The following is a 22,945-nucleotide window of genomic DNA, read 5'->3' as shown; positions in this document are numbered from 1 at the left end:
AAGCTTCAAGTAGTTAAACATGGAATGAAATAGAGGAATCTGGTGAAATTGACAACTATAATGACAAGACAGTTTTTGAAGTGATCATTTGTTTGAATCTTTGTTTGATTAAGCTCTACAGAGCACTACTGTTATCTGAATGGAGTGACAGTGTATGAGTTGATGAAGAATGTTCTTTACCGTTTCTCCCACAGAAGCTCCTATTGAAACCACAGGCGTTGATTTTCTGACAAATGTCTTTGGTGGTGCCGTGGTAAAGGTTCAGCTCATTCTTGTTTTTAGGATACTTCTTATCCAACGCCTGTTTCTTCACTGCGTACCTCTGCCACTGGTCTTTGCTCTGAATCCTCTGGATCTGTAGATAAAGCATTATAGATATTGTCAGTGACACAATCACTACATTTCTCTCCTGGTTGTATATAATCTACACTGAAAAAAATATAAATGCAATATGTAAAGTGTTGGTCCCATGTTTCATGAGCTGAAATAAAAGATCCCAGAAATGTTCCATACACACAAAAAGCTTATTTCTCTAAAATTTGATTACACCCCTGTTAGTGAGCATTTCTCCTTTGCCAACACCTGACAGGTGTGGCATATCAAGAAGCTGATTAAACAACATGATCATAACTCAGGTGCATCGTAACTCCTTCTGCTGGGAACAATAAAAGGCCACTCTAAAATGTTGTCACACAACACAATGCCACATATGTCTCAAGTTTTGAGGGAGCGTGCAATTGGCATGCTGACTGCAGGAACGTCCACCAGAGCTGCTGCCAGAAAATGTAATGTTATTTTCTCTACCACAAGCTGCCTCCAATGCCATTTTAGAGAATTTGGCATTAAGTCCAACGGGCCTCACAACCGCAGACCACGTGTAACCACGCCAGCCCAGCCAGGACCTCCACATCCGGCTTCTTCACCTGTGGGATCATCTGAGAACAGCCACCCGGACAGCTGATGAAACTGTCGGTTTGCACAACCGAAGAATTTCTGCACAAACTGTTAGAAACCATCTCAGGGAAGCTCATCTGCGGCTTGTAGTCCTCACCAGGGTCTTGACCTGACTTGACCTTCAGTGGGCAAATGCTCATCTTCGATGGCCACTGGCACGCTGGGGAAGTGTGCTCTTCATGGATTAATCCAGGTTTCAACTGTACCGGGCAGATAGTGTGTATGGCGTTGTGTGGGTGAGTGGTTTGCTGATGTCAACATTGTGAACAGAGTGCCCCATGGTGAGGTTATGGTATGGGCAGGCATAAACTACGGACAGCAAACACTATTGCATTTTATCTATGGCAATTTGAATGCAGAGATACAGTGATGAGATCCTAAGGTCCATTGTCGTGCCATTCATCCACCGCCATCACCTCATGTTTCAGCATGATAATGCACGGCTCCATGTTGCAAGGATCTGTACACAATTTCTGGATGCTGAAAATGTCCTAGTTCTTCCATGGCCTGCATACTCACCAGACATGTCACCCATTGAGCATGTTTTGGATGCTCTGGATTGACGTGTACGACAGCATGTTCCAGTTCCCGCCAATATCCAGTAACTTTGCACAGCCATTGAAGATGAGTGGGACAACATTCCACAGGCCATAATCAACAGCCTGATCAACTGCATGTGAAGATGTGTCGCACTGCTTGAGCCAAATGGTGGTCACACCAGATACTGACTGCTTTGTTTGATCCACCCCCCTAACAACAGATGCATATCTGTATTCCCAGTCATGTGAAATCCATAAATTAGGCCCTAATTAATTTATTTAAATTGACTGATTACCTTATATGAACTGTAACTCAGCAAAATCTTTGAAATTGTTGCATGTTGCGTTTATATTTTTGTTCAGTGTATATCATATCAGTAATAGTTCATTTACCTGGACAATCTGAATGGTTGATTGTGTATTAGTATTTGGTTTCTTGGAGGTTGCAACAAATTCCTTCTCTATGCTCTGGTACTCCCCTGAGTTGGGAGCCAGTGTGACTATCTCCAGGTCCTTGCCGTCCATTCTGGTCCAGCTACGTGGGAACTGAATGACAGCTGAAAAACAGAAGCATAGAGGAAACAATTGAACAGATCATCAATGTAAAAACACAGGATCAATGAGTTATTATCAAATATATGTCAGAGGGCCTGGAGATGTAAAGCAGATGACACATATTTCAATTCATAGGATTAATATTCTCTTGATGTTCTGTATTATACACGTTTGATAAACTATAAATTTGTATGAACTATAAACGATGCTTGACTATAAAGATTTTTCCTAAACATATAACCGAGGTATTACCTGTGTCCGAGTCTGCCACAAGGCTCCTTTTGACTCTGGTGATTGTCCCTTTGCTGTCAGTCTGCTGCATTCTGCTCAGATCAACAGTGAATGTCTCCCCCTGGTGGTTATATTTAAAACTTTTGTCTTTCCTGTGTACGGCCAGCTCGAGATCATAGCTGAGACTCTGGTCCAGCTCTCCCCAGGCCTCTCCTTCCCCGGCCTCCCAGCGCACCGTCTCCCACATCCTCTTCTCCTCTCCCTCCCGGCTCTCCCTGTCCCTCGCCCCCAGCAGATAGTCCCTAATCTGGAGGACGACCGAAAAAACGTTGTCTTTCTTCCCAGAGACAGTGACTTTGTTTGGGGATGCTACCAGGACACGGACCTGGTTCTTCTGGCTCAGGGCCACGATGGCCTGTTTCTGCGGCTCCAGCAGAAGGGGCAGGTGGCTGGAGGGCAGGTCCTGGCTGATGCACTCCTCAGAGACCAGCTTGTCCAGAAGTTTCTTCACCTGAGCCAGGCTGGCAGGGGAGGGCCCGTACACCTCAGTCTCCATACTGGGGAAGACCACGGCTGCTGTGGCGCTGGCCAAACACAGGGCTGGTTTGGTAGGAGCAGGCTGGGCTGGTGTGTTTTTTTTGGCTGTTTTTGTAGAAGTAAATAAATACATACATAATATATGAGAAACGTGCTTGTGGAAAAGATTAAACACTTGTAAAGGCTTAAACATTTGTAAAAAAACGATTTTAAAGGCTTATATAGTTATATTTATGAAGACGATTAGGTTACTACTAACCAGCAGGCTTGGGCGTCACCTTTTTGAACTTTTTCATAACCTCATCAAAGTCCTTCATCATCTTGGTTTGGAATATAACAATGTGAATCGTTTTAACTGATGGGGTTCTGATGGTTTTCTGTAGCTCAGTTATTGCGTCCAACATTGCATTCCCGACCGCCATTGCTCCCAAGTTACCAGCACCTGTACAGCAGCATAAACATTTGTGTTTTTGGTGTCCAGTGTTTATCATTACAGTACATGCATAGCAAATAATAAATTCCACTTTTAGGTTTTTAACAATAATACTACAATGTTATTACGCCTACCTGTTCCAAGTGCTGGGATGGAGACCGACTGGAGTTTCTTGTCTTCACACATCTTCAGCACCTTGAGAATGGAGCTGGTGATCTCCTTCTCCTTGGTCTGCCCCACCATGTGAATGATGTGCTTGGTCTGGATGTTTCCAGGTTTGGTCATGACAACACCATCATTGGGTTGGGTCCCTGGGGTCAGAACACAAATGCATTAGCATGTCTAACTTCTAACACAAACACCACTTTTTCAGTTACCCACATTTCAATTCTAATAATAATAATAATAATAATATGCCATTTAGCAGACGCTTTTATCCAAAGCGACTTACAGTCATGCGTGCATACATTTTTTTGTGTATGGGTGGTCCCGGGGATCGAACCCACTACCTTGGCGTTACAAGCGCCGTGCTCTACCAGCTGAGCTACAGAGGACCACTTTACTTTGTTTGTATTTATGGAAGAAATGGAAGTCTCATACCTAAAGCTTTGCACTCGTCCACAACCGACTGTCCAGCTGCTTTTAGAATGGCTCCTGATACACCTACACAGTGAGGAACAACATGAGTGAAATAATCTTCACCTGAAGACCTTTATGATGCAAGAATATCAGATTTGTTTTGCTGATTTGAAATTTGGAATAGGGATCTTGCCTGAGTTCAGATCGAGGCTTGAGTTTGTACTGCTGACGATGGCGTCTGTTATCTCCTTAGTGATGTCACCACATACCACCTTGACCATCACTGGCCCAATCATTGCTTCAATGGTGTTTCCTGGATAAAGGGTAGAGGTTACAGAGGAAGGATAAGTAGCAGACATCAACTGTAGCAGAATGTCACATGCTGTAATAAATTGGAATTGTACGAACCTGTCTGACCACTGCTGCCATCGTCTTCCCCAGAGCTGGTGGTATCATCATAAAAATCATCCTCAGAGTCACTGTCATCATCATCACCATAAAGATCATCTTCATCCTGGATGACAATCCAAAGAATGGGTTTAAAAACAACAACTATACACAGTAATGTACACTGAGTTGCACCCCCCCCCCCCCCCTTTGCCCTCAGAACAGCCTCAATTCGTCGGGCATGGACGACTCTTCAAGGTGTCGAAAGGGTTTGTAGTATCTGAGGAATTATGACTTTGCTAACGTTTTCAAATGGAACCTGAGAGGAGGTTTATTCAGCTTAGAGGGAGCATCTGGGGAGCAGTTTTAGGGGGACACCCCATAGAACAGAGGAAGTATTGAACAACCATGGCCAGTGGAGTCAAGTGATTGAATAATAGAGAGAGGAAAAGCAGAAACGACCATAAAGATGAATCCAAAACTCCAAAAGTAGGAAGAAAATGAGATGTCTGGAAACTAAGGGTGGAATGAGGTTCAGGAAGATGGAACTTGAAGATGATGATGATGATGAAGATGATGATGATCAGAGTGATTGAGAAGAGATCATGGGTGGATATGACCCTGTGATCAGATGGAGGTTGGCCAGAGCGGAAAGAAGGGGTGATGGATGTTTGAAGAAGAAGAATACAAGAGATTCGAGTTCTGATTAAAGTAAAGATGGATACAGCGATGAAGATTTGGAGATTAAAGGTGCTTTATGTTCAAGAGGATTTTATCCTACAATGATTAGCAAAGAAGAAATAGAAAGAGATATAGACTGATGCGTATTATGCCTGGATAAGGGGAATAATTTAGAAGAGACAACGAGAACTGGAACAACAACTCAAGAAGCTGAAGATACAGAAGAGAAGAGGAAAAAACTGCTGAGAAAAGGATCCCAAGAATTGGAGAAGCATACATTGAGGAAAGGAAAGAGAGCACAAGTAAGAAGATGATGGAAGATGATATTTCGAGGACAGAGCCTAGAATATAAGCCTTTGAAGAATACCGATATGTAAACAACTAGAAAGAACAGGACCAAGAAACTCTCAGAAAACTCAATCAAATACAACTCGGGGAGAAGAAGAAGGAGAAGAAAAGCTTTGGTTATGAAGAATCAGTGTGCACCAAATCAACAATCACTGACACAGCTTCAACTGAACAAGGTCAAATGCAATTGTACCAGCCACACCTAGTGGTACAAGTTGTTTCATATCCATAGATAGTTTCTGGACTGTGAAAGAATTGGAGAGGAAGAGGACGAGAAGGCTTAGAAAGAGGAAGAGGAAGATTTAAGCCATACTTCCAGCAATCTTAAGAAGTGTGTTATAGTTGTGGACAGGTTGGTCACTTTGCTGTGAGTGCAATGGGCCAGAAGGAAACATCAGAGGGAATTTCAGAGGAAGATACAGGAGCAAGTGAAGATCATCTGGAGGACAGGTGAACCCTTATAGGGACAAGGAGCAAGGATTCTAGGGGTGCCTAGAAGATCCGAAAGGGGGGTGTCAGCTGGTAGCATCAGGACCGGAAAAAGATCCAACAATTGAAGTGAAAATAAACAAAGGACTATGGGAAGTGATAGCGGATAGTGGAACAGCTTTTATCTGTGTTCAGCCTGTGTCACGGTTTCGGCCGAGGCTGCTCCTTCTCCTTGTTCGGGCAGGCTTCGGCGGTCGTCGTCTCCGGAGTACTAGCTGCCACCGTTCTATGTTTCTATGTTTGATTGGTTTTGTCTGTTTTGTTACACCTGTTCCTTGTTAGTGTTCATTATGCGTCCTATTTAGTTCTCTTGAGTTTGGTCAGGTGTTGTGTGTAATTGTTCGATGTCACGTGTTGTGTTAGTTCGTTGTTCTGTTCTCTCTATATATTTTTGTTAGAGAGAGTCCCGCACTTTGTGCGCCTTTATTTTGTACTTTACCTTTGTGCGTAAAGTTCGCCTGTTGCCTGTTGCCGTGGTTGACTTGTTCATTGGACTTCACTAAAGACGTCTGTTGGAAACCTCTGTGTGTCCTGCGTGTGATTCTACGCTACCTCTACACTCAACCCTGACATAATTACACACCATTACAATGGAATCAGCAGGAGCAACCGCACCCACGGAGATCATCGAGGAGCGCCTTCGTGGACAGGAGGACAGGATTAACCAAATCGGGCACGCTCTGGACAGAGTTATGAACACCCTCCATCGATGGGAGACCAGCGGGGTACCCACACCCCCACCTACCACACCATCACCATCGGTCAGCCCGCCTGTCCAACTTCCGGAACCCAGTGGGATTCGGCTCTCGCTCCCGAGGGCGTACGACGGCACCGCTGCCGGGTGTCAGGGGTTCCTGTTGCAAGTTGAACTCTACCTCGCCTCCGTACACCCGGCGCCCTCGGGACACGAGAGCGTTTCCGCCCTCATCTCCTGTCTCACCGGCAAGGCGTTGGAGTGGGCCAACGCCGAATGGAGGAGAATAGACGCCGCAACTATCACCTATGTGGAGTTCTCCCGCCGCTTCCGTGCAGTGTTTGACCATCCACCGGAGGGGAAGGCGGCGGGGGAGCGTCTATTCTACCTCCGGCAGGGGATGAGGAGCGCTCAGGAGTTTGCACTGGAGTTCCAGACTCTAGCGGCAGATGCAGGGTGGAATGAGCGGGCTCTCATAGATCACTTCCGCTGCAGCCTCCGGGAGGACGTCCGTAGAGAGTTGGCGTGCAGGGATACCACGCTTTCGTTTGACCAATTGGTTGACATGGCCATTCGGCTGGACACCCTGCTCGCCACCCGCGGGCGTCCTGGGTGGGGGTCGCCCATTCCACCCTCCAGCACCTCCGAGCCGAGCCCTATGGAGCTCGGAGGTGCTGGCGCTAGAGAACGGAGGAGAAGGAGCCCGAGGGGGGCTGTCCCCTGCACCAACTGTGGCCGTGGAGGGCACACCGCGGCTAGGTGCTGGGGAGGGTCTCCTGGTGGAAGAGAAGGCAGGCCACACATTGGGGAGTCCTCCCAGGTGAGTAGGCGCCCCACTTACCCAGAGCTTTCTGTCGTACACATAACCATACCTGTTTGTTTTCCACAGGTTGCACCTCGTTCCCAGCATAAGGCGCTAGCAGATTCAGGCGCAGCTGGGAATTTTGTAGATCGCAAATTCTGTGTAGAGTTAGGGATCCCTCTCCTTCCGGTAAATAATCCTTTCCCTGTACATGCCCTAGATAGCCGTCCGTTAGGATCCGGGTTGATTAGGGAGGTCACAGTGCCACTTAGGATGGAGACGCAGGGGGGTCATGAGGAGACGATTCAGCTCTATCTGATCGACTCTCCTGCGTATCCGGTGGTGCTGGGGCTTCCCTGGTTGATTACACATGATCCTACTATTTCGTGGCGAGAGAGGGCTCTTAAGGGGTGGTCTGCCCAGTGTGAGGGGCTATGTCTGGGTGTTTCCGTAGGGGCGACCTCGGTGGAGAGTCTGAACCAAATGCCCGCAATGCACATTCCCCCCGAGTATGAGGATTTGGCACTCGTGTTTAGCAAGACGAGAGCGGCGCGATTGCCGCCTCATAGACAGGGGGATTGTGCGATAGACCTCCAGGCAGGAGCTGCGCTCCCGCGGAGCCATGTGTATCCTTTGTCACAAGAGGAGAAGAGGGCGATGGAGACATACATTGCCGAGTCTCTGAGACAGGGATACATACGGCCCTCCACTTCACCCGCGTCCTCGAGCTTCTTTTTTGTGAAGAAAAAGGATGGAGGTTTGCGCCCGTGTATTGATTACCGCGGTCTCAATCAGATTACTGTGAAATATAGTTATCCACTCCCTCTGATTGCGACTATGACGGAGTCATTACACGGGGCACGGTTCTTCACAAAATTGGACCTCAGGAGCGCATATAAATTGGTGCGCATTAGAGAGGGCGATGAATGGAAGACAGCATTTAGTACTACCTCCGGTCATTACGAGTATCTCGTTATGCCATACGGGTTAATGAATGCTCCATCAGTCTTCCAATCCTTTGTAGATGAGATTTTCCGGGACATGCAGGGGCAGGGAGTAGTCGTGTACATAGACGATATTCTGGTGTACAGTTCTACCCGAACCGAGCATGTAGCCCTGGTGCGCCGAGTGTTGAGGAGGCTGTTGGAGCATGACCTGTATGTCAAGGCAGAGAAATGTCTGTTCTTCCAGGAGTCGGTCTCCTTTTTGGGATATCAGTTGTCTGCGTCAGGGGTGAAGATGGAGGTTGACCGTGTGTCAGCCGTGCGTAATTGGCAAACCCCAACCATGGTTAAAGAGGTGCAGCAGTTCTTGGGTTTTGCGAATTACTACCGTAGGTTTATCCGGGGTTTTGGACAGGTGGCAGCTCCCATAACGTCCCTTCTGAAGGGGGGTCCGGTGCGCTTGCGGTGGTCAGCTGAGGCGGACAGGGCTTTTGGGAGACTGAAGGACCTGTTTACCTCGGCTCCGGTGCTGGCGCACCCGGATCCCGCTTTACCATTCCAAGTGGAGGTGGACGTGTCTGAAGCCGGTATCGGGGCCGTTCTCTCACAACGGTCCGGCACACCACCTAAACTCCGCCCCTGTGCTTTTTATTCGAAAAAGCTCAGTCCGGCGGAGCGTAATTATGACGTAGGGGACAGGGAGCTGTTAGCCGTGGTACAAGCCCTAAAGGTGTGGAGGCATTGGCTTGAGGGGGCTCAACACCCTTTTCTCATTTTGACTGACCACCGTAACCTGGAATACATTCGGGCAGCTAGGAGACTGAATCCTCGCCAGGCTCGGTGGACTATGTTTCTAGCCCGGTTCGTGTTTAAGATCACTTACATCCCTGGGTCCCAGAACGGGAAGGCAGATGCCCTGTCTCGGCGGTATGACACGGAGGAGAGGTCCGTTGAGCCCACTCCCATACTACCTAAGTCTTGTCTGGTGGCACCGGTGGTATGGGAGGTCGATACGGAGATCGAGCGGGCGTTACGCACCGACCCTAGCCCTCCACAGTGTCCGGTGGGTCGGACGTACGTCCCGCTCGAGGTCCAGGATCGACTCATTTATTGGGCTCACACGTCACCCTCCTCTGGGCATCCAGGTATTGGCCGGACAGTGCACTGCCTTAGCACAAAGTACTGGTGGCCAACGTTAGCCAGGGATGTGAGGATTTATGTCTCCTCCTGCTCGGTGTGTGCCAAGTGTAAGGCGCCCAGACACTTGCCCAGGGGTAAGTTACAACCCCTGCCCGTTCCACAACGACCCTGGTCTCACCTCTCGGTGGATTTTGTTACAGACCTTCCCCCCTCACAGGGGAATACCACCATCCTGGTCGTTGTGGATCGGTTCTCGAAGGCCTGTCGTCTCCTTCCCATGCCGGGTCTTCCTACTGTCCTACAGACCGCTGAGGCTCTATTTACCCACGTCTTCCGGCATTACGGGGTACCCGAGGATATAGTGTCTGATCGAGGCCCCCAGTTTACCTCCAGAGTCTGGAGAGCGTTTATGGAACGGTTGGGGGTTTCGGTGAGCCTTACCTCGGGTTACCACCCGGAGAGTAATGGGCAGGTCGAACGTGTCAACCAGGATGTGGGTAGGTTTCTGAGGTCGTATTGCCAGGGCCGGCCGGAGGAGTGGGCGAGATATGTTCCCTGGGCCGAGATGGCACAGAACTCTCTCCGCCACTCCTCCACTAAACTAACCCCTTTCCAGTGTGTGTTAGGGTACCAGCCGGTTCTGGCACCTTGGCATGAGAGCCAGATCGAGGCCCCTGCGGTGGATGAATGGGTGCGGCGCTCGAAGGAGACGTGGAACGCTGCACACATCCATCTGCAGCGAGTCATCCGTCGACATAAGACGAGCGCCGATCTCCACCGCAGTGAGGGGCCAGTGTACGCACCTGGAGATCGAGTCTGGCTCTCGACCAGAAACCTGCCCCTCCGCCTGCCCTGCCGGAAGCTGGGTCGGCGGTTTGTGGGGCCTTTTAATGTCCTGAGGAGATTGAACGAGGTGTGTTACAGGTTACAACTGCCCATTGATTACAAGAATATTAACCCCTCGTTCCATGTGTCTCTCCTCAGGCCGGTGGTAGCTGGTCCACTCCAGGACTAGAGATAGAAGAGACTCCTACGCCCCCGTTGGACATCGAGGGGGCTCCGGCGTACACTGTTCGGTCCATCCTAGATTCGAGACGCCGGATGGGGGGTCTCCAATATCTCGTGGAGTGGGAGGGGTACGGCCCGGAGGAGCGGTGCTGGGTGCCGAGGAAGGACATCCTAGACCCGTCTCTTCTGACCGAGTTCCATCGTGGTCATCCCACGCGCCTTGCTCCGCGTCTTCCTGGTCGTCCCCGAGGCCGGGGTCGGCGCACGGCTGGAGCCGCGCGTCAAGGGGGGGGGTACTGTCACGGTTTCGGCCGAGGCTGCTCCTTCTCCTTGTTCGGGCAGGCTTCGGCGGTCGTCGTCTCCGGAGTACTAGCTGCCACCGTTCTATGTTTCTATGTTTGATTGGTTTTGTCTGTTTTGTTACACCTGTTCCTTGTTAGTGTTCATTATGCGTCCTATTTAGTTCTCTTGAGTTTGGTCAGGTGTTGTGTGTAATTGTTCGATGTCACGTGTTGTGTTAGTTCGTTGTTCTGTTCTCTCTATATATTTTTGTTAGAGAGAGTCCCGCACTTTGTGCGCCTTTATTTTGTACTTTACCTTTGTGCGTAAAGTTCGCCTGTTGCCTGTTGCCGTGGTTGACTTGTTCTTTGGACTTCACTAAAGACGTCTGTTCGAAACCTCTGTGTGTCCTGCGTGTGATTCTACGCTACCTCTACACTCAACCCTGACAGCCTGAAGAGGTTACACATCTCACTATGTAAAATTGACTAATTAGGATAGGGATTTGAGGGAGTAAAACAGTTGATTACTCTTAAGGAACCAATTGAGCTCTGCTATAAAAATCAAAGAAAATTAAAATACCCATACTGGTATCAGAACATATACCTATTGCATTGTTGGGAAGAGAAGCATTGTGTAAGTTGAAATGTACAATAAGATGTACACCAGACGGCTGTCTGGTAGAAGTGCCAAAGGAGAAGGTTTACCAATGGTTGATGATGACAGAGATGGATTTGTCTTTAGTATTCTGGATTGGAAATCTCAGTGAAGATTCTTTAAAGAAGGCTAAGGTTAGGAGAAAAATTATAAAAGAGTAGGGTTTTTGGGAACCATATTTGCTTGAAAAGATATATATCATAGGAAGGAGGACAATGTCAAACTAAGCTAAAATATGCTCAGTCGTTTGCCAAGTCTGTGTGTAAAGAAGTCATAAGCAGGTGGGGACTTCCCGATCACATATTCTAAAATTAGTGGGAAAGGAATTTGTGGATAAATCAGTGAAATGGTTTTTGAAAAATTAGTGGGAAAGGAATTTGTGGATAAATCAGTGAAATGGGTTTTGAAAAAAGTTAGGAGAAAAGTCAGATTAAAAAAATTAAGAAAACTAGCTAAGCTTCAATGTTAGTAGTAAGAGAGAGAGAGAGAACAGTGGTGAAGGAAAATTTAGAGTTCAGTGGGAAGATAGATATGGTAGGAGTTTAGATCTGTTAGGAGCAGATGCATTGAGAAAGTATGCGTTGCTGAATGATAAGAGAAGATTGAGGGTGATTGCAGTATCTATATTTACAATTTCCAGCAGGAAGATCAAGGTGATTATGAATGTATTTTTTATAATCAACAGTTTGAAAGTGAGGGATTAGAGTTGGGACTGAGAGTTAATGTAGTGACACTAGTGGTGATAGATGGAAATACAAGTCAAGAGTTCAAAGCCTTAGGGAGAATGGGTGAATTAACAACAATGACATCAACACTTCAGCCTATTATAACAACAGTGAGAAGCAATTTAACTCTTTCAACATTGACAGTTATTAAAGCTATAAATATATAACATTTGATTACAAGGGAGCCAATCGCTCCAGCACCAATTTTAGAGGAAAAGACTGTCATTAGGGTTAGGATGGTTGATACAGCTCATCTTCCTTGTAGATGTGAGAGAAGGAATGTGTAGAGGTGATATTCCTCTCATATGGAGAGATAATTATGGAGAAGAAGTGTTGTTATGAAGACCAGAAGTAGAAGCTGTTTCACCTAGTCAAAGGAAGTATATTTTGTAGAACGATAGGAAGTGAAAGAGGGTTATGAGTGATTGCTAACTTATTTTGAGTAATGTTAGAGGGAGAATACTATCATGGAGGTACAGGATGAGTTCTTTGATTTTACTGGAAGACAAGAAGATATATCTGATCAATACAGTTCGTTAGGGAAGAGAGAAACTAAATGGAAGGCATATGGATTTGATTCTTCTGTTTGAAAATTAAAGATGGATGGGCAGGTAGGAATCTTTGGTTCAAGGAGTTAACTCATTCTGTAAGATCAGTGAGGAATCTTGAGGGTAAATGTCTGTTGAGAATTTCAGCATAAGGAAAATGGGGTTGAATCTTAGAAGGTAGCTAAACTTCTATCAAGTATGTGTCAATCTTATGCTTTATTACATTTACATTTTAGTCATTTAGCAGACGCTCTTATCCAGAGCGACTTACAGGAGCAATTAGGGTTAAGTGCCTTGCTCAAGGGCACATCGACAGATTTTTCACCTAGTCAGCTCGGGGATTAGAACCAGCGACCTTTCGGTTACTGGCACAACGCTCTTAACCACTAAGCTACCTGCTGCCCTTTATCATGGCTGTTGTATCAGCAACAATCATTAACAGATACAATAATGTAGTTGTGGAAACATTTGTTTAGGCCTAGGTTTAAGTGTTATTGGTTAAGTGAATTAACCTATGTGAATTTGTTAGATAGGAAGGAAAATCAGTTAACAGCGCTTCATGAAGCATTGGAGAGGAAACCAGTGAGGGCTAAAAGCTGTTTTTGTTCTAATAAAACATATGATGGAAAGGGATGTTTAGGGGAATATCAGATTGTGATGATTATATGATGACTTTGGGGTAAGCAGGAACATAAGGTTAGTAATGAGAAATTTATTGTAACTTTTGAGGTTTCATTTAGTAAGGAGAGAAGTTTTGCATGGTAATGTGACTATTGGGGGATTTTAGAAACATCTGGGGTTTGTGGTGAGAGAATATATTCTTACCCTATGGATGGATAGGATGTTGTTACATGTTGAAGTTGAAGCTTCCATATGAGGTTTTTAAAATTAAAAGAGGGGAAGCAAGGGGAAAGAGAGAAATCTGATTCTGAAAGAGAGAAGTTTCATAGTCTGGGAAGCCTACCATTGGAGGATAAGTCTAAGAGAGAAGTGGGGATTTTTCCATGGTATGGTGTAAAATTTGGGAAGATAACATAGATAATATTACCTATAATTTGAAGGGTTTTGCAAATGAAACGATAAGAGGGTTTAACCTTCTGTCAAGACTCAAAGGAGTATTGATAGATATATATCAGTTTTGATTATCCGATCATTTTTAGAGGTTTTTCAATATTAGTGTGATTTTAGTATTTTGTTATTTTGTTATGAATCAAAGGGGGGAAATAGAATGTGATTCATTTGATATATCATTTTTATATTTTAAGTTGATATTGATGTTCTAATTTGAATGTGTTGTTTTGCAAAAGATACTGTTTGGTCTTTTCTTTTCTTCCAGAAGCATATGGGGGAATATGTAGAGGGGATTCAAATGCTCAAACAAGGACAATATGAAGGGACAATATGAAAGGACAATATGAAGGGACTGGAGGAAGTGGAACAAGGAAGGTGTGGAAATGTTCTGATTCCATCATCGACGATGCATTGGAAGTCGACACTGCTGAGGAGATGAAGTGTAGTGGACTACATTCCAGTGTCTGCAATGATATATAGACATATTTGCATGTGTAATACATAAATTGTGCCATTTTCTTTCTGTATAAATTTTTGTAGAATGATATTTGCTGTTATTGGGTACATGTGGGGATCTCAGATGTTTTTGTTTATTTCATGGAAGCTTAGGGATATTGGGTCTAGGCAGGGATAGAGAGAATCCACAGGAGGGTCCGATGGGTCGACCAGCCTGAGTGTGGACATTTTGGATTGTATTTTGTTTGCTGAGGCTTTCATGTGTATTTAATTGCATCATAGTTTCAAATGCATTGATAAAGATTTATGAATTGATCTGGAGTACTTAAGTGGTTGCCTGGGGCAGAGGGGCCGTGAGAGAATTTTACTGTCTTGATTGATGGATGGATATTTGGAAAGAAGGCTGCCAGACAGGTTTTTCGCTCTCACACTCCATAAAGATTTGTTCATATTTCATAGAAATGTATTCACACTCCATAAAGATTTGTTCAAATTTCATAGAAATGTATTTACACTTCATAGAAAAATGTGTTTTTGGTTTATTGTTAAAAATACTCAATAAGAGAGATTGTTATTTGTCATAATCCTATTCTTTTTGTTTTCGAGACTTAATTTGTCTCGAAGGGGGGAATATGTAGTATCTGAGGAATTATGACTTTGCTAACGTTTTCAAATGGAACCTGAGAGGAGGTTTATTCAGCTTAGAGGGAGCATCTGGGGAGCAGTTTTAGGGGGACACCCCATAGAACAGAGGAAGTCTGTTGTGTGGAGACAGGTGATTGGTCTGTATGGGAAACCACCCCACAGCAGGGTAAAGATTATAAATACTTGGTTGAGACAAAGGAGAGCAGAATAATCATATTTGAGATGGGGCGATTATTCTTCAGATAACTGCAGGTATCTGTAAATCGACGCTGTAACCCTTTGTTATGAATAAACCTTTATGATGAAAATACAGCGTCAGCGGTTCTCCTTGGTATCACAGCATAATTAGCAACGTTTACTCGACACAACAGGTTCCACAGGGATGCTAGCCCATGTTGACTGCAATGCTTCCCACAGTTGTTTCAAGTTGGCTGGATGTCCTTTGGGTGGTGGACCATTCTTGATACACACAGGAAACTGTTGAGCATGAAAAACTCAGCAGCGTTGCAGTTCTTGACACACTCAAACTGGTGCGCCTGGCACCTACTACCATACCCCGTTAAAAGGCACTTAAATCTTTTGTCTTGCCCAGTCACCCTCTGAATGGCACACATACGCTGATTGAAGTGGATTTAACATGTGACATTAAATAATAATATGCCATTTAGCAGACGCTTTTATCCAAAGCGACTTACAGTCGTGCGTGCATACATTTTTGTGTATGGGTGGTCCCGGGGATCGAACCCACTACCTTGGCGTTACAAGCGCCGTGCTCTACCAGCTGAGCTACAGAGGATCATAGCTTTACCTGGAATCACCTGGTCAGTCTATGTCATGGAAAGAGCAGGTATTCCTAATTTTTGTACACTCAGTGTAAGTATACTATACATCCACAGTATGTCTGAAGATTAGTTATATTAACAATGGCAGTTATGACATTATTATTACAAAGTTAGTTACTTTTTTATATTCATATTTCTTTAAAGCTAGAATCCTTAGCTACATACATTTTTTAAAACTTATAAATGAATGATATATACCCATTGATTCTTGAAGAATATAACTTATAAATGCCTCATGAACTTAGTTCAAATGTTGTACCCCATCAGAACCCAAAATATAAGCTTGTTTTACTCCAATGTTTATAAACAACGTAACATAAACAAACACTGTTTAGCCTCAAACATTAATCATGGATGGTCAGTCCTTGCATCCATAGCTCTGTCTATAGATCTGAGAGCGGTTCTCCAGCCCCATCCCTTAGCTTTTTAGCGAAACAGGTGTGGGGAAAATGCTTTGTTATTGTTTCAATAAAGGATTCTAGCTTTAACATACCATCTGGCTAGTCTTCCACTGGTTGAGCCCCAGCTGACACTCCTGCAGGACCTTGTCCTCATAGATGACGATGTAGATCAGTTTGATGATGGTAGAAAAGAGGCACTGTGATAGATGATCCTGGATGCCCTGGAGGATGGCACCAATGGAGTCTGTACCATTAAGGCCCCCACCTCCTACAATGGGAACGATAAAAGAATCACTGCATTAGGTGTAGCTGAAAAATCGGACAATAAGGACCAATAGCTGTGGATAACTTGACAAATTAAAATGCCAGCATGTTGGGAGCCTACAAAAATGATTTGATCCGAGTTTTAATAACAACCGTTTATAATAACCTGTAATAACACTGAACGACTAATAACCCATTGCCTACCAGTGCCCACAGCAGGGAACGACACGGTTGTGATCTGTTTGTTCTCACAGCACTCCAGCACCTTGGTGACTCGTAGTGTAGCGTCAGCCACAGAGTGGGGCCCCAGCATGTGAAGGATGAAGTCACACTGCAGGTCCCCTCCACTGGTCACCCCTGCTGCATCAGCCCTCAGAGGGCCTGGAGATGTAAAGCAGATGACACACATACACCCAGAGAGAGAGAGAGTCAGACTGAATGGCTGTGATACACCACAGGTTCCATTTCTTCTGATATGGGAGATGGGAGACACTCACAAATGGTTTTGCACTCCTGTTCAACTGCGCTCCCAGCTGCTTTGAGAATCGCAGCACTAACTCCTGAAAATAACATGTTTAAAATTAGGTTGTATCCAGTAGGTAGGAAGAAAGTTATATTAACAGAAGAAATCATATTTTCTGGAGTGCGCTAACAATGTAAAATGTTATGTCGTTTTTTCAGTATACAGACCTCTTGTTAAGCTGATACCCGAGTTGGTGGTATTCACGATGCCGCTGACAGTTTCTTGAGTGATGTCGCCTCTCCTCACTTCAATTCTGACACCATGGATCTTAACTAGGGGAGGGAAAAGGTAAACATTTCACCCACACACATTGTGATAATTATACAAATGCACATTTTAAAATAGGACAACATGAATTCATTTCAAATGTAAACAAAGATGTATCAAAGTCAGACCTTGATTTGGGGGAAGACTGGACTGAGAAGGTGTAGATGTTGATGCAGCCTAGATAAAACCCATAACCTCTAGTTATCACACTCATCAACAAAACAGAAAATGTTTAATTGAGCCTTAGTTGAATGAAATCTACCTGCTTGATTTTGTGTGGGCCCAGGTTCCTTTTGTTAAAGTAATCTCTCAAGAGGTCAAAGATCTTCTGCTCAAAGGCCACTATGAAGATGGTTTTGATGCTGGATGAAGGCATCTGTGATATGTGTCTCTCCAGTCCTTTTAGTATGGCCTTGATGGAATCTTTGGGCTCAATGCCACCTTTCCCTGAAGCACAAGACATCAGCATCCAAAGTGAGAAATAGATCAATTGAAACAAATAAATGGATCAATTAATCAATACAAGTGACACTGGAATGGAACATTTAGTTTTACAATATATTCCAGTTGAATCACCTGTGCCAATAGTAGGAATGGACACTGTGACTGCCTTCCTTTTCTCACACAGATTAAGGACTTTCTCTATGGAGGTAGTGATATCTGCAGCATTCTTGGGCCCAACTATCTGAGCTATGTTCTTACAGTTCAGGTTCCCACCACGTGAGAGCATAACACCATCGTCCTTCAGGGCACCTGGGGAAATTGGGACAAAAAGTCAGTATTCTGTCTACTACCACTACTGGTCTGGTAGCAAGCTGAATACTGTATTATTTCTAGAAATACTTTGATGTTTGATTTTATAACCTAATCTTATCATATCAAGTATTATCGCTTGACAAAGTCCTCTTGTAAATGGGACTTCGTGGATAAATTAAGGTTGAATAAAAAAGTATACCTTACCAAGATATTGTACCATTCTTCTGCATTCATCCACTACTGATTTCCCAGCTTCCTTTAGGATGGCTCCAGACACACCTGTTGAGATAATATATAAGATAGAGACTTACCGTACACCGTCAAATGAAAACAAACTGAAAACAAACCATGTGTTAAAAACATTAAAACAGACACTTGCCAGAATTAAGATTCAGATGATGGTTGTTGGAATTCACTATGACATCCACTGTCTCTTTGGTGATGTCTCCCTTTTTCAGCGTCACTGACACTCCACCAATAATCACTGTTAATAGAAGAAAATTTAAGAAAGCAGATCTAATTAAATGGAACAATTACCCCACCGAAGACATTCTTTGAAAAAGTATACTCGGTCATAACAGACTTTATATGGGCAAATAAAACTCATAGAATAAAAAGGAACGTTTTACATCTTCCTAAGCCTGAGGGTGGTTTTAACCTTCTAGACTATGAATTGTATCAACTCGCTACCCAATGTTTTTCCTTGCGACATATACACTGAGTATATAGTCTCAGTGATGCTGAATTGAGTTGCACCCCCCCCCCCCCTTTTGCCCTCAGAACAGCCTCAATTCGTCGGGGCATGGACTCTACAAGGTGTTGAAAGCATTCCACAAGGATGCTGGCCCATGTTGACTCCAATGCTTCCCACAGTTGTGTCAAGTAGGCTGGATGTCCCTTGGGTGGTGGACCATTCTTGATACACATGGGAAACTGTGGAGCATGAAAAACCCAGAGGTGTTGCAGTTCTTGACACAAACCGGTGTGCCTGCCTGGCACCTACTACCATACCTTGTTCAAAGGCACTTCAATCTTTTGTCTTGCCCATTCACCCTCTGAATGGCACACATACACAATCCATGTCTCAATTGTCTCAAGGCTTAAAAATCTTTAACCTGTCTCCTCCCCTTCATCTATTAACCTGTCTCCTCCCCTTCATCTACACTGATTGAAGTGGATTTAACAAGTGACATCAATAAGGGATCATAGCTTTCACCTGGATTCACCTGGTCAGTCTATGTCAGCATTTCCCAAACTCAGTCCTGGGGACCCCAAGGGGTGCACATTTTGGTTTTTGCCTTAGCACTACACAGCTGATTCAAATAATAAAGCTTTGATTATTTGAATCAGCTATGTAGTGCTAGGGCAAAAACCAAAACGTGCACCACTTGGGGTCCCCAGGACCAAGTTTGATGCACTAAAGAGGAACAATGGGTGCATATTGAAGATGCGCATGCGCATCCCCAGAATATTTTCATGTGTCTATTTTCAAAGGATAAACCTAATAACATGAACAACTTCATAGTTAAGAACACTATAACACTATGGAAGAAGATTAAACGTATTCTACAAGAACCAATATCACTCCCTAAAAACACAACCCTATAGAACAATCCTTGGATAGCTTTTCAGAATTCACCGATAAATTGGTCCACATGGAAAACTAAAGGCACAGAAACCGTAAATGACTTGGTAACACGAAATACATTTATTTCCATGACAGAATTAAAAAGCAATTTTGGACTGACTGATGTAGATATTTTCAAATACATGCAACTTAAAAGTTACATATCACGAAATGTTGATTTGAAATCTTTTGGACATCAGAGCAACCTTGAGTCAGAAAAGGATGTTCATGTGATAGGAAATATATTTCAAAACCTTGCAGAGAGTCTATCCAACTGACAATCTCAGAAAAAATAAATAAACTATTGGAACCAAGACTTAAAAAGAACTGATGTTGGCACAAGATGGAGGGAATGTTAGAGCATAACTAATGAAATTACAGTTAACTAAAATGTATTAATCCAGTATAAACGAATGTATAGAAGTTATTATACAAGAGACAAAATTCACAAATTCTACAGCACAACGGCAGAGTCATGTCTTAAGTGTAAAACTAACAATGACTCAATAATCCATGCCTTCTGGAAATGCTATAAAGTACAAAAGTTATGGGCGGATCTAGAAAGTTGGCTGTCAGTTAATCCGTCTGTCTGCATATTTCAAGACATGGCATATGGGGGTGTAGTGAGATACCCAATGGGCTGGATGATTCTCTTCTCATCACTCGTCTTGAAAAAACATATACTAAAAACTTGGAAATCAATTTGTGAGGACAGGGCATGTTATAGGTTTCCTGCAGTATTCAACCTTATGGTATGATGATACAAAAATGTATGGTTGAAGAAACGAACCTTTGATGTCTGAGCCTGGTTTAGCCACTAGGGGTGGTGGTGAAGGTGTGTTATTTGAGGCAGTAGCTGCAGAGGGAGCAGTTGGAGTCGTGCCTGTTGCTGTTTTGTTGGTTGTTTGTTGTCGACGATAACCCTGTTCAATCAAGTAGGACAAGAAGAGGTTTGACTTTCAACAGGAATACTTGTCCCCATTTACAATAACACTGCACATTTCTTCTTTAATCAAACCATGCATGTACCAAGGTTTGGCATGGTATGTTAATCACAGGTATAGCCAGGTGGCATTATAAACAAACACTAAACATGGAATGGGATGTTGAGAAAAGGACTTACCTCTCCTTCAATGGCTGACTGGAACTCCCCCACTATCTTGGCGTCGGAATCTATCACAAATATGTTCCTCAGGTGTTGGGGTTTCTGTTTAATGAATCCGAGGACTCCCTTGATAACTGCTGCACAACTCTCTGTGACGGGAAAACCAAAGGTGCCACACCCCATCGCTGGCATCCATATGGAGATGCACTTCTTGATGTCTGCATTCAGTAAACTGTCCTGGACCATTGATTGTAGATGTATATTTTTAAGAGTTGAGGTGTCCTTCCCCCATACTGGAATCACTGCATATATGAGGTGCTGAGCTCCAAGGGTGCCTGGGTTGGACAAGACCACATCTCCTGGCTGTAGAGTCTGCCTCTCCTTCAGGAACTTGTCAAACACCTTCCTGATCTCAGGCCCACCAATCTGAAGGAACTGCTTGGCAATTGGAGTATCAAAGGACAGACTGCTGCTCAAAGGGCAGATCAAAGCATCTGCAGCATGTTGGGAGATGTTACCCTGACCAACAGTTAAAGTGACGCAACCTTCTATGTTGTAGCTGTATTTCTGACAGTGGGTAATCACTGGCGATAGGTAGAGCTTGCACCCTAAATCCTTGACCTTAGCCTGCAGATCCACTTGGTTCTTCTCTAGGACTTCGGACTCTCCGGCTTTGGAGTATGTGTACCTCTCCATTGTAATTGTACTGACCTGCTGTTTCACTGCATCTACGGCCTCTTTGATTTTATCACCCGCTGCCGTGATCTTCAGACAAGGAGATCCTTGTGTTATGCATGGCAGTATAGTCACGCCCAGAGCCTTGATTTCAGGGACCTCTGAGAGGTTCATGCAAGAGGCCACAAACTCTACTTCCTGGACTGATTTGAGAGAGATGTCCACCGTTTCTGGCTTCTTGTTGTCCAGGTATCCCCTCAACTTCCCTGACACATCTGCCACCACACTGGAGAATCCACAGACTACAATCTTCTCCTGTGTTACGGAGATGCTGACATTGTGGTTGTTCTTGGTGAATTTGAACTCGCCATTAAGTACGGCAAAGAACTGTGTCCATTGTTCGCCATTGGTCAGATGGGCTTGGTCTTGTGTGAGTTTGATGACTTCTTCTTTGATGACCTCATGTAATTTGTCTTCAGCTCTCTGGACGTCAGCTTTTTCTGCCAGGATCTGGATAGAACCATCACCAAGGAGAAATACAGACGATATGTGGTTCTGGGCAAAATGCTCCCTCTCAAACTTCTTCAGGTCCAGAGATTTCAAGAACTCCATCAAAGGCACTGATACATCAAGCAGTTTGGCTTCAACATTCCCCATGGCCTCTTGGACAACACCTTCTGCTGTGCTCACCTTGTTCTCCAAACCCTTTAGACATATGATAAAGCTTTCTTCATCTTTGGAAAACTCCACGTCCACTAGTTTGCCAGAGACAAGATTCCAGATGATCTCAAACTTCTCTTTGGAGTCCAGTGAGATCTTTCTTACTATTGTGTTCCTCTCCATCTCAAGCTCATCACTGACCTTCTTCACCATGTGCTCAATCTTCTCCACAAGGGTATTCACCTCATTCTGCACGCCTACCACCACAATCTCACCATTGCTCTTCTTGTAAGAAATGCTGGCATCAGGGGATTTGAGGCCAAGACAACTACTCTCAGCCCTTTCCCAGACCTCCACCGTTGTGGGCAGCTGAACCTCTTTGTATTTCTCTAGCAAGGCCAGAGCCTCTCTCCGGGCAATTCGTCCCCATGTAGGGCCCAGTCTGAGCATGCCCAAGGACTCCTTCTCCATGGTCATGTCCAGCTCTATCTGTGGGGGTTCTGTGGTCATATTGAAGGAGACACTAGCATTGACCTTACGTAGTCCAGTTGTTAAATCCTGCTTGCGGCCTTCATCACGTTTAATGAAGTCGAAAAGTGCTGAGCTGAGACAAAGGGCTATGTTAGAAGGGATATCTGACTGGGGGGCTGTTTGCCCAGTTAAAGCCTTCTGCAGACTGGAGTAGAATAGCTGAGCTATGAGGTCCACCCCACCGAAATTATGCATGTGTTCCACCACCTGATAGGCAACTGGAATAAGGAGAACAGAGGGCAGAATGATTTACTGAACACGTTAGCTTAAAACTTATTCCTATTTCTAGAGGATAATGTAATTGAAAAGGGGCCTACCATGACAGTCTTCAAAGGTGATGACCATGCTCTTGCCCTTGGTAACCCAGATCTGGGACTTGATATTTCCTCCTTTGCTCCTCTTGCTGGAGAAGTAGAGATTGAGGGCCTCCTCCACTCCTCCTTTGATTTGGCTCATGTCCCCCTGGACAAGCACAGAGTCTGTCAGCTCTAAACGACACGCCCCGATCTCCATGCCCTGGAACTTCTTTGATGAACATTTCCTAAGGAAGGACTTTATGTCTGAGTAACATAAAATGTTAATAGTTCGATTA

General features: G+C 44.6%; 1 protein-coding gene across 1 annotated transcript in view; it reads right to left on the bottom strand.

The window, feature by feature from the left end:
- LOC311143618 (protein mono-ADP-ribosyltransferase PARP14-like) overlaps positions 1-22,945 on the bottom strand; it is a 30,154-nt gene that overhangs the window by 5,102 nt on the left and 2,107 nt on the right. The window contains exons 6-25 of the mRNA XM_084179473.1: positions 22,671-22,913; positions 20,506-22,571; positions 20,173-20,305; positions 18,135-18,239; positions 17,960-18,034; positions 17,576-17,752; positions 17,262-17,446; positions 17,128-17,176; positions 16,900-17,004; positions 16,707-16,769; positions 16,414-16,590; positions 16,038-16,213; positions 4,237-4,342; positions 4,022-4,141; positions 3,850-3,912; positions 3,384-3,560; positions 3,076-3,258; positions 2,301-2,921; positions 1,887-2,050; positions 181-355 (exon numbers count right to left, since the gene is read on the bottom strand). Coding sequence (XP_084035599.1) covers positions 181-355; positions 1,887-2,050; positions 2,301-2,921; positions 3,076-3,258; positions 3,384-3,560; positions 3,850-3,912; positions 4,022-4,141; positions 4,237-4,342; positions 16,038-16,213; positions 16,414-16,590; positions 16,707-16,769; positions 16,900-17,004; positions 17,128-17,176; positions 17,262-17,446; positions 17,576-17,752; positions 17,960-18,034; positions 18,135-18,239; positions 20,173-20,305; positions 20,506-22,571; positions 22,671-22,913 — 5,163 coding nt within the window. The remainder of the gene's footprint in view (positions 1-180; positions 356-1,886; positions 2,051-2,300; positions 2,922-3,075; positions 3,259-3,383; positions 3,561-3,849; positions 3,913-4,021; positions 4,142-4,236; positions 4,343-16,037; positions 16,214-16,413; positions 16,591-16,706; positions 16,770-16,899; positions 17,005-17,127; positions 17,177-17,261; positions 17,447-17,575; positions 17,753-17,959; positions 18,035-18,134; positions 18,240-20,172; positions 20,306-20,505; positions 22,572-22,670; positions 22,914-22,945) is intronic.

This window comes from Coregonus lavaretus (genome assembly GCF_964263955.1).
Source record: "Coregonus lavaretus genome assembly, chromosome: 16".
NCBI lineage: Eukaryota > Metazoa > Chordata > Actinopteri > Salmoniformes > Salmonidae > Coregonus > Coregonus lavaretus.
Note: the sequence above shows the minus strand (reverse complement) of the source record. Positions and strands in the feature narration are given on the sequence as shown.